Consider the following 11,864-nt stretch of genomic DNA (forward strand, 5'->3'; position numbering starts at 1 on the left):
ATCTGCAGGGGATTTAGTGGAGTTTGTTTATGGGGCTGGGGTGTAAATGAATTAGGCGTCTAGTTTGCTATAGCTGCATGCATCATGATCCCTTTATCATTGCGTGTGTGGCTCTATGCAGGAGAGAATAGTACTGATGATGGTGGCAGGTACATATACTGTATGAGCAGGTGGCCAGGTGTGTGTGTTTAAAAAAAAACATGCAAGCCGACTAACCATCTAACAGAATATCCCTGTCAGTCCTGAGAGAGTTGGACCTCTCTTACTCACCTCCTTCATTGGGAGGGGAGGGCATCTCAGGGGTTGGAGGAGTGAAGGGGCAAGCCAAGCTTTCTGCCAGGCTTGGCGGGAGGGCGGGCCTCACAGGGTACTCGCAGCACCCTCCGAGGGCTCTCTCACACTCGCAGTAGTTAGTCTTCCCTGCCTTGGGCTGTGTGGACGATGTGGTTCAGGATGGCCCAATGGATCATCTGAGCATCTCCCTGGCGCCTCTCAGCAACATAAAGAGCAGCAGCAGAGTCTGAGTGGGAGTTAGAGAGGGGGGGGTAGCAGCGGTGGGGGAAGAGTGGGATGGGGAGGGCCTCTCAAGGGTCCACACAGCCCCAGCTTCTTTACAGCCCCAGAGGAGAGAGGGAGGGAGGGGGTGGACAGAGGGATGGATAGGAACGCCTGTAGAAGAGAGGAAAAAAGATCTTTTTACAGCAGCAGAGCGGTATTGGTAGTTGCTCAGAGGGTGACTACAGTGCACGCTGTGTGTATGTTCTCACTGGACTGGAGTGCGTTGGACATGCTTTTGATGTAGCGCAGCAGCACACAGGCCTATCACAGGCTACATCAGTCAATCTGACACAGAGTGAGCGTAGCAGTTCAGCGAGAGCTGCGTACAGCTCTGACACCGCTGTACTACTAATGAAATAATCTAAAGCTGTGCGACGTCCGCCGGACTAATTGGTATTCTGCGGAACCGTTGTGAAATATTAATGTGGATGTCAAATAAAAGCGTTTGCGGACTCTCACTGTCTCTGAAGCTTTGTGCCAGCTGGGTTTCATTGTATGGCTGAGAGGTCACTTCATTCGAACAGATGGCATCTTTACAGTGGTTTGTTAAAAGGATGCTTCAGGCTATGAAGTGGTGAGGGAAATTAACACCAGTCATCAGCCAAATTCTGTTATTGTTTGGCTGTGGTCGGAGAGTGTGTCTTCAAACCACTTTCGGGGGTAATCAACCATCGCTGTGATGCCGTGTCAAATCTAATTTTTTGCTGGCTGGGGCAGCATAGTGACTCAGTGGTTAGCATTGTTGCTTCACAGCAAGATGTTTGAGTCCCTGTCTTCTGTGTGTAGGGTGTGCATGTTCTCCTTTTGTCATTGTGGGTGACTCATGTACAGGTGCTCTAGATTCCTCATATTTCCAAAGACAAAGCAGCATTCAGGTGGACTGGAGACTCTCAACTGCCCATAGGGTATGAATCCATGTGTGAAGTGACTGGCAAGCCATAAATTTACAGCTTGTTTGGAACGATTCCAGCTGCTCATGATCCTCGCGAGTCAAACAGTGCATGTAGCTGCTCAATTTTGAGTTGACAATGATCCATACTAATGGATCACCCCCTTCAAGGAGCTGCAGGATAAATCTGAAAGGTTGTGAGATGTTGAGAGATAAACAGCACATTTCTGCAACACAAAATGAAGTATATTTATTCAAAATCGGTTCTTTTGGTCTTAAGCGTCAAAGATTTCTTTAGTCGTTTTTTATGCTTTTTTCATGCTGATTTATTTCCAAGAAACTTATGAGCACATCTTTGGTAAACACAAGACTTAAAGTGGTGTCTTTGGTAATCAATGAGTCAACAAAATCGCAGTAAGAGTGCTAGTCGACTAAGAAATTCTTTGGTCGAGGACAGGACTAATATTTATGATACTCTCATATTTTCTGGTTTTCTCGTGAATTACTGGATCATTTTTACCTCATCAAGTTTTAAAAAATTATTCAAATAAAAGACAAGAAAAAAATGCCACTTTTTGGCTGACCTGGTCACAACAAGAAAGAACTGCAAAAAAGGGATGCAACTTTTTCACGCGTCACAACAAGCTAAAAAGTAGGAACCGCTACCTCAGTTTCCTGCTCGGCCTCCTCCCATGGTGAAAAAAAATGTGACTCAAAAAGATGCAGGGTATCAGTCTGTGAAGCATAGTAACAGATATAACTACATAAACTAGGTAACAAATAGGGCTGCAACTAACAATTATTTTTATTGTTGATTAATCTGTCGATTATTTTCTTGATTAATCTATTAGTTGTTTGGTCTATAGAAAATGGTGAAAAATGTTGATCAGTGTTTCCCAAAGCCAAAGATGATGTCCTCAAATGTCTTGTTTTGTCCACAACTCAGAAATATTCAGTTTATTAGTAAAGAAATGAGAAAATATTCACATTTAAGGAGCTGGAATCAGAGAATTTTGACTTTTATTCTTAAAAAGTTACTCATACTGATTAATTGATTATCAAAATAGTTGGCCATTAATTTAATAGTTGACCACTAATCGATTAACCATATCAGCTCTAGTAATATACACCAGTAAGGTTGCATCTACAGTAAACTTATGGTGCCGCTTCTGCTTTTCATACAGAGATCAACAGTAGCCTCTAGTGGTGAGAATATACTGAAAAGCCCATTCCCTATCTACCAGTGTTTACTATCCACACAGATACACCTGTAGGTCTACATGTACACACAGGCACATCAGAAGAAGATATGCACACACGGTGACTTGAAAAGCAACCCTATCGATTCGATCAGCATCCTCTGGACAAATTAGAATGGGGAAACAATCCAATTGCATTACTCGATCACTCGGTAGTCTTCACTGTCGGCCTCTCGGTCTGCCTGTGGTAAGCACAAGACATTGATCTTGGAGAGGACAGAGACTGGAATGAGATCAGCTCAGAGGGGGGGGAGCAACAACAAAGAGTCAGGGTGATAAAGTGAGGCAAGCTGTGCTGTTGACAACAACCTGCCCCCACCTCCCAGCGGTGTACCGGCTCTCTGTACAGGAGGCAGGGAACACTGTCTCTATGGGAGCACTGGACCTCGGTGTCATGTAATCCCTCAGGAACAAAGGGGGATCTGACAGGCACATATTATGCAACTAAACACCTACAAGCACACACGCATAGGACTGGAACACAAAAGCATAATCTAATGCAAGTAATCTCGGAAAAATACACACAGTCCCCAGACAAAGGCTGTGGTGTTAATCCTAATTATTTTTGCTCAATGTTGCAGGATTATGAGTCTTAATAATTTAAGGAGCAATTATTTTATTGCTCTTTTTTGTGTTTCATCAACATTGAATATCAGCAGCCACAGTAGATATTCTAAATTAAACATTATGGCTTTGTCCGATATCACATACTATGCACTACATAACCAATATGTGTAATATCGGTCAACATACTTTTGTGTGAATAAACAGTAGTATGTATCTTTTCGGACGCACTGAATTTGCGTCGTCACTTCCTGAGAGCTTCCTTGCCGGTTGGAGACGTGTAACCATGGTAACCTGGGCCAATCTCATCAGAACAAAACGATGATTTTTGAGAATCAAAGTCTGAATCAATTTAAAAACTATATTATGCCTAGCAAAGTGAAATCAAATACTTAAATTGAAGCGTTATTGATGTTACAGAGCTGCCCGTCAACGTCTGTTGTGAACGTTGTCATTACTATCACATTGCATTGTGGGATATTTATGCCGCCGTAGTGTCCAGCGTTGCATACTGTAATATGTCACCTGAAATAGTATGCAATTTGCATACTATTGGTTTCATACAAATGTTTTGAACATACTAAAAAATCTGTTTAGCGTACTAATTGTCATGTTAGTATGTAATTTTGGATGCAAACATAATGTTTAATATTTCTATTTATGTCAATATTAAGAATTGTTAATGGTGTTAACCTCATGTTTCAGATCTTCCGTTTCAAAGTGGTAATATTTAGCATTAAGCTTGGACCTAAAATGTCTAAAGGCAGGATTGGTAAGGATCTCGACAGCAATCAATACATCAAATGCCCTGACAAAAAAAAGAAACAAATCAGGTACCTGCGGCTGTCGCAGGACTGTAATAAACCCGTCCAATCATTTCATTAGGCCTGAATGTTGATTGGACGGGCTACCTACCTGTCTACCTGCCTGACCTAAGACCTGAAGCGACTGTCAGTGTTGCCGACTTGGCAACTTTCTCTCTAGATTTAGGGACTTTTGGAGCTAGTGCTGCTAGCTACTTTTATTAGAGAAGAGTTTGCAACACTGGGCTGGGTTTTTCAGCTGGATCATTTTTTAAAAATCTAGTGTACTCTTGCTAGTTTCTCAAGATTGCCCACCTTAAGTCGTGCTACAACGATAACTGGAAGAAAAGCATATTCACCCATAGAAATTTCCAATATCTTCTCTGATAATGTGATTAAATTTCTTTCTTTGCACCTCTAAATTTCACATTTCTATCTATGCTTTTTTGCCTGACTACCATATATAAGGTCACATTTTAGGCCCTTTGCTAGCTCACTGATGGATGACCCAGCAAAGAGAGGCTCTGTCGTGTTTTGCTCATTTGTCTTAGTGTTAGTGGTGGTTTCAGCTGCAAGGCGGCCTAGTTTGCTTGCATTCACATGATAGAAGAGGGATTTCAGTGTAACTGGACACCAGATTAGAGTGATTGTTATCACACTGACTGATAGAGTGACTCAAGCAGGACATCTTGTTTTGACGTCACAAGTTTGAATTTATCTCAGTGACTTTTATCACATACCATATCCTTCCTATCATTGCAGTAATTTTATTTCCTGTCTAATAAAATAGAAAAGGTACAATTTTTTAAAAAGAAACATTACAAACAACGTATGCTTGTTATAAAAATAATGATATTTATGACATATTTTACAAAGCTGTCCTATATAGTACACTGTATTACGCTGAAGCATCTGACAAAAATTGAGTAATCTGAAAAAATATCTGAAACATCTAAAAAAAAAAAAATTAATAAATAAATACATTAAAAAAAATGATGATTAAATAAAAAATAACGTACAACAATAATAATTAAAAATAAATAATTAAGTGAAAGGTTACCATTTCTCCCTGTTCCTAGCCAGGCAGCCAGCCATCACTCAAACATTAACCTTTTCCTCAGTCTCTTGTAATGTTTCAGACATACATTAATTTTACATAAAGTGAATATAAGGTTCCCAGATAGTATCAAAGGCATATATGTAATTTTTTTCATTGAGAGGCAGCCTTCTGGTCACTTTTCGTAAGATTGTGTGGTATACAACATGAGTACATCCACAAAATGGATTCAGACCTTGAAAGAATTACTTGCCAATATATTTTACTGCTAGCATCATCGCAATTAATCCTTCAGGGAAGTATTAAATCTTCACTAAATCCCCTCCACTAAGTATCTATTGTTAATCCTCCGATGCTGTGACACTTTTTCTCCAGCAGAGGGAGCCAGAGGGCCACCACAGCAGAGCAGAGCTGAACAGGCAGATCTCCTATTTGATGCTGATCTCATGCAATTCCCCTTTGCCACACACACAACACAGAAAGGCTTCATTGTAGAGAGTCAGCTCTCCATGCTGCTCATCTGCATCACTCTCTGTCTCACAGGCTCTAAATGCGTGACAAAAGCATGTCTGTCTTTCAGGGTGTTGTCATGCAGAATTCCCCCTAATTATCCAGCACGAGTTCAAGTTGTTAATGAGTGTATCTCATATATATGTATATATATATATATATATATATATACAGTATGTGTTTTGTCTGCAGCATTCATACTACATCACATTTACTGAAAGAATATTAGGTAGTAAAGTGGTTCTAGTTCAAAACTACCAAGAAATTCATCTTCACACTGATTGATATAGAGTGCTACAGGAATGAGTCCTAAATCCCGGAAATGAGTTATCATTTTAAGCACTTCTGGTTTCTTCGTCTGGAGGTCAATGGGTTTTTTTGGATGGGTTTTTGGTTAGATGTCTGAAATAAGGTCTGTGGTTAACACAAGCTTAAGAGATTTTAATGTTCTGTTCTGTGATTTAAAATATGTCAGTAAATATTCCACTCAACATTTTACGTGTTTTACAAAAGGTGGTTGCTGTCAAGCGGCTAAATGAGACTACTAAATGTCATCACGCCGACTTGTCCATGTTACAGCCTGGCTGTGTTTACTCGCACTCGTGCCTGCCCGTGGTGGAGTTTGGTTCTAGCCCAACGTTAGCTTTTTACTTCTGGCGATTGCATTCACACTTCAAAAATCATAAAGGTGGTGTTCAGTAGTGGAGATTATCTTACTGAACAAAACGTGTAAGTATCCTAAACGTTTGTTTGCCACAAAGCTTTTTTTCTGCAATAATAATGGAAAAATCCCATTGGCTTTTTTTGGAGGGAACCAGGGCGATGCTGACCTCCTGGTTGGCCTACAAAATAGCGTCATCCCTGGAGCACTCTATTATCTATTATTATTACTATCATAAGACAATGGTACTAAAAAAAATACGATACTCCCTTTTATATCAAAAGCAAATCCAAAAGGACAGTACAAATAGCTTAACAAGAAGTGTGCCAAAGGAAAAGCTGAACCAACGCGGTAGACTGTTTATTCATGACAGCTGGTGTCACACCTATTACACAAGTCCCTTCAACAACCAGCGGTGCTTCCCTTGAGGGTTCGTTTTATGTTCCTCCTGCCTTACATGATGAAACTACATCTTGAAAGCAGTCGTCAAATACAGAATCAATAGAAAGGCTTGAGGGAAACGCCACTTAGCCTTGTGTCAGCAGTTCTTTTCTGAACAGGCAGTATGTCCCAGTCTTGCCATTACAGCAGTGCAGGGACCTCGGGGTATGTATAACCATTCAAAAGAAGAGCAGAGACACGTACTATTACACATCCTTGACTGAAAAGCAAATGTAAACAAAAGAATTTTCAAGTAGAAAATTGACCTTTTTGTCACATAGTATAAATCCTTTTCACTGGAATTTTCTTACACTTAAACAGCACAATGCCAATGTGAGTGTGAACATCTTTAAGGTCTGAAAAATACAGTATGCTTACAAGATCCCTTTTGTAAAAACTCTTTCTATTCTTGGCCGCTACCACCACATTGTCCTCCCAGGAAAAATGATAGCTGAGTTTGCGGGCTACTCTCACAGGGAAGTAGTTGGTTTAGAATTGCCAGCGGGTCTAAAATTAGCTCAAACCAGTGACCCAACTCTGGCTTCGTGCCTTCCTCCAGATATGAGGAGGAACAAGTGTGGGAGCTTTCAGCCCACAGGGTACTGAAATACACTAACAAACAGCTGAATGCTAAGCTTAACTTTATCAGAGAAAATCTACAGCGATGCAGGCAAAAATGTCTAATAAAAAAAATCAGCCGCTTCCTTAAACGTTTAAGGTTTTGCCTGACCTTATTTTCTGGATTAATGGGAAAAAAATGGAGCAAATAATTTATGGTTGCAACAATGTGAAAAAAGCACTGCGCTCAAAGTAAGCTTTACATGCAGGTGTATCATCACCACATATGAGTATAAGTTCAACTGTGAATCATACACACTTTGCTCTACATTTGTACCTAATCCTGTCTGATTCTTTCCAGATTAGACTGGTTTTCATGCAATCGGGAAAACCCAGTGTGGTGTCCATTTTTCATAAAAATCAAACTTAAATCAAAGGGCCACTGACGCACCATGGGTATGTGGTTTGCGCAGGCAAAAGAGTCCATTGTCCATGCAAAATGTATGTGTTTTTGATCATTTATTTAGCCAAAAAAAGCAAGCAAACGAGGCACAAAGAAAACATGGATGTCACTGGCTCGTTTGTTCTGGTAAAAAAAACATAAGTCCACCCAGGTGCATGCTGGTGCTATATCTGCCTACCTACCTATATAACCGCGGGTGCCCACAGTTTTACCCAATTCATAAACAAAAGAAAACAAAATACTAATTATGCAAAACACTAAATATAGGCTACTAAACAAGAAAATAATTAAACTAAATAAATAACTAGCAAAAGAAATCACTGTCAAAAATCAAATCTAAATAAAGTGAACATCCAGAATAATAAATCAAACAATACTACTTATTATTAGTAAAACAACAACTAAATACTAACAACAAATGAATAGCTCCTACACCCAGCATTATATTACAAAGGAAAGATGCCTGTCAATCAAAGATGAATTAATCACCTGGAGAAAAAAAAAAATGCTGACACAGATATGTGAACTGTTGTGCATATGACATGTAATTTAAAACCTGTATCAAATAGCAACCAAACCTACTTGCTTAGATATTGTAGTTGCAATGTGCTGCAATGAATATCATGTATTAATCCAAAAGCTGCAGGACGCCAACTGTAGTCTGCATGAAAATACAAGATTATACATATCATATCCTTCTTAATAGCCTTATCTCTGGGATAATTCCAGGAGGCAGGATGCCATCGAGAGCTCATATGTTATGTTATTATTATGTAATACATCTGCTCTTTTAAGGACTGGTCATCTCCAGGCTGCTCTATCAGCATGTGGTCTCTTAAGTGGACTATAAAACAGACCAGACTAAATTAAATGGCTCTTCAAAGAACAGTGTAATGAACTCTGAGCATCCACTGCAATAGTATTGCATGCCAAGACCAGATTTATTTACATGCAAAGCTAGCCTGAGCTAAGAAGCTATGCTACTAAGACAGGGTCTGAAATTAACCTTTTTCCTCACCTGCCACTGTGGCAGGTCACTGAACATTTCTACCGGCCACTCATTTTTTTTGTCTGCCACTAGGTAGAACGCTTTAAAACTGTAAACACTGAGTCAGTGGTACCAGACGGTAGAATTATGGAATATATCATGTAACCTTAATCCATGACTATATTTGGTAACACTTCATTTTACAGGTCTGCAAATTTCATGGTAATTAGGTGATAATTAGCAAGTTACATATTTGAAATTTCTTTGGAATTACTGCCAAATTACCCAAATATTTACCAAATATTTACCTCCAATACCAAACCTAATAGAAGACACTTCTGATCAGCACAAATCTCCCCATTGTGTGACTTATTGTGTACACAAATGTAACCTGGTAGCTGATGTCATGATTCAGGGAGTTTTTTAAAGAAATTTCAAAGAAGTTATTTGCTAATTATCATCTATTTACCAGCAGACATGGAAATAAAGCATATACTATACACATTATAGACTGGAATTTTAATTTCCGTTTAAGTTTTGACCAAGTTGTTGCTACATTAAAATGGGTAGTTAAGGTTTTAACAGGTTCCTGTTCATTTTGAAGATTTTTTATCAAGTTGTTGGTGTATGTACTTATTACTTATTACTTTCAGTAAATGTATATTTTTATATTTATTTGGAAATAAAGCATATCAATTAACTTTGTATTCTTTTCCTGGAAATGTATTAAATAAATTACCAGCTATTGGGGAATAGCAGAATATAATTATTAAATTATGTTTATAATAAAGTAATTTTCAATACATTTATAGGTAAATACTGGGGGTAATTTGGCAGTAATTCCAAAGAAATTTCAAATAGGTTAACTTGGTAATTATCAGCTAATTACCATGAAGTGTTACCATATATTTAATTTAGGCTTTAGAATTACTTTGTAAAAATAATATTTCTTAATATAAGGAAAACCTGTCTGCCATGGTGGCAGGTGACCTGAAATTTTCACCTGCCACAGCCAACATTTACCCTGTTATTTGGCAGGTGGCAGGTGCTAATTTCATTCCCTGTACTAAGAGCAGCTAGGAGGGGGATCTCTGCTTGTCACAGCATAGCAGCAGTCAATATGGTATCTTCCAGATCACTGAAAGGGGTAGTAGGCCATCCCCCTTTTTTAACACATCCTGTCTTATATTTCAGGATGATTAGTGCAAGCTGGATTTCTTAAACCTCGCGTGTAATATCTTAGATGTCAGGAAATTGGTCAAATTGAATGTCACAAAGGTGAAGCAAGGTGTTCTTAATGCTATGAATAAGCTAGTGGTGGCTAACGTTAGGGTTGCTAGTGTCCAGGTCAGGTGGAAGGATCACACACAAGGAAACAATCTCAGTTCACCTGCTACACATCAAAGCAGCGTTAATGTTTAGCCTTGTGAATGACGGCCTTGTCATTGTTAATGTAGCTTCAAAATGAAATGAATTACTGAATGAGATCTAATGAATCAAAGAGGAACACATAATGACCCTGTGCTACTTGTACAGTTAGCTTAGCTTAGCAGAAGGATGGAGAGGCGACAGTAGACGAAGTAGCCCGTTTAACGTTACCTTATTCAGTCCAGTGCAGCTCTTTTGCTGGTCTCAGCCGCTGTTAAGTGAAACACTGTCTCTGTAAAGAACCAGTCCAGTCCCCAAGAGTGTTTCTAACACTATAACAGTGTTTATTTTGGCGTTACTACTTAAAAACTGACGTTACTTAACAGACAGAAATCAGTATCTTGAAGTCCTCTTGTGTGTGCTGTATGAGAGTGCTGGAGCGAGTCCAATGGGCGAAACCATTCAGAGAGAGGGGGGGTGGGCTGAATAAAGTGCTGAAGTTTGCATTCTCAATGTGGCACCAACGTGACGTTTGGTGTACTGTAAGGCGTATATGTGAAGTCAGCACGTGTTATTTTTAACTCTTAACTAGTTGTGAGTGAGGATAAAATACAAAAAAAGCTGCGAGGTATGTTTCGTACACCTCTTTTTAGGTCGTAATTTAGGCTTCGGTCGCAGTTCTTCCTGATACAAACACTAGAAAGCTACCTAGCAACTGAGTCGCTGGCCATGGTGCTAAAAAACAGCTCTGCTTTATTATCCCTCTCAGAGGTCATTAACATTCACTTCTTGTTACCTATTCATTGCTGTAATAACCTGGAAATATTCCTCAAACGTTGTCAGACTCTTGCATATTTGGTGAATTAAGTAATAATAATAAACTTTATTATTATTATTATTAGTAATAATAATAATAATAATAATAATAATAATAATAATAATTGAGAGACAGATTTTATGCACAGAGTGATCATTGGTCAAAGTAATGGAATCTATTAAGTAAATAATAGGGATTCATCAATACCAATGGATCGGATATCGGGCCGATACTTACTCAAACAGTTGGATCGGGTATCGGTGACAATGGGGCCGATATATTCATTGCACTTTTATGCTTATATGCTATACACATTATAAACTGGAATTTGAATTCCCGTTTAAGTTTTGACTAATTTGTTTGCTATATTAAAATGGGTAGTTAAGGTTTCAACAGGTTCCTGTTCATTTTGAAGATTTTTTATCAAGTTGTTGGTGTATGTACTTATTGCTTATTACTTTCAGTAAATGTATATTTATATATTTATTTGTTAAATTTTGTTTTACAAAGTTAAGAAAACAATGTTTAAAGGGACTGTTTGTAAGAATCAGAAATGCTTGTTAACAGCGGCACCTGTGGCCGTTAAGTCAACGAAAGTCAGCGTCGGGCTCGCGCTTGTGCTCGCTCTAAATAGACATGAACGAGCATCGCTCAAAACAGTGAGGCGACACACGTCAGTTAAAACCACAATATTACTCTGCATTTCACCTGCTTGGCAGTAATGTTAGCCATGGTCATAATTTAGCGTAGGCTTCGGTGCAGCTCTTCCTTCACAAACTCGCTGATACAAACACAGGGAAGCTACCTAGCAACTGAGTCGCTTGCCATGGTGCTAAAAAACAATTCTGCTGATTATGGGTGCGTCCCTCTCAGAAGTCATTAACGTGCCATTCACTTCTTGTTACCTATTTATTGCTGTAATAGCATG

General features: G+C 39.0%; 1 protein-coding gene across 5 annotated transcripts in view; it reads right to left on the reverse strand.

The window, feature by feature from the left end:
* Window positions 1-10,571, reverse strand: part of ttll7 (tubulin tyrosine ligase-like family, member 7) — a 94,620-nt gene extending 84,049 nt beyond the window's left edge. For all 5 annotated transcript variants that reach the window (XM_037768949.1, XM_037768952.1, XM_037768950.1 and 2 more), the window contains exons 1-2: window positions 10,351-10,571; window positions 271-669 (exon numbers count right to left, since the gene is read on the reverse strand). In XM_037768949.1, the coding sequence (XP_037624877.1) occupies window positions 271-295 (25 nt within the window). In that variant the 5' untranslated portion in view covers window positions 296-669; window positions 10,351-10,571. The remainder of the gene's footprint in view (window positions 1-270; window positions 670-10,350) is intronic.
* Window positions 10,572-11,864: the final 1,293 nt, after the last annotated feature.

This window comes from Sebastes umbrosus, chromosome 5 (assembly GCF_015220745.1).
Source record: "Sebastes umbrosus isolate fSebUmb1 chromosome 5, fSebUmb1.pri, whole genome shotgun sequence".
Lineage (NCBI taxonomy): Eukaryota > Metazoa > Chordata > Actinopteri > Perciformes > Sebastidae > Sebastes > Sebastes umbrosus.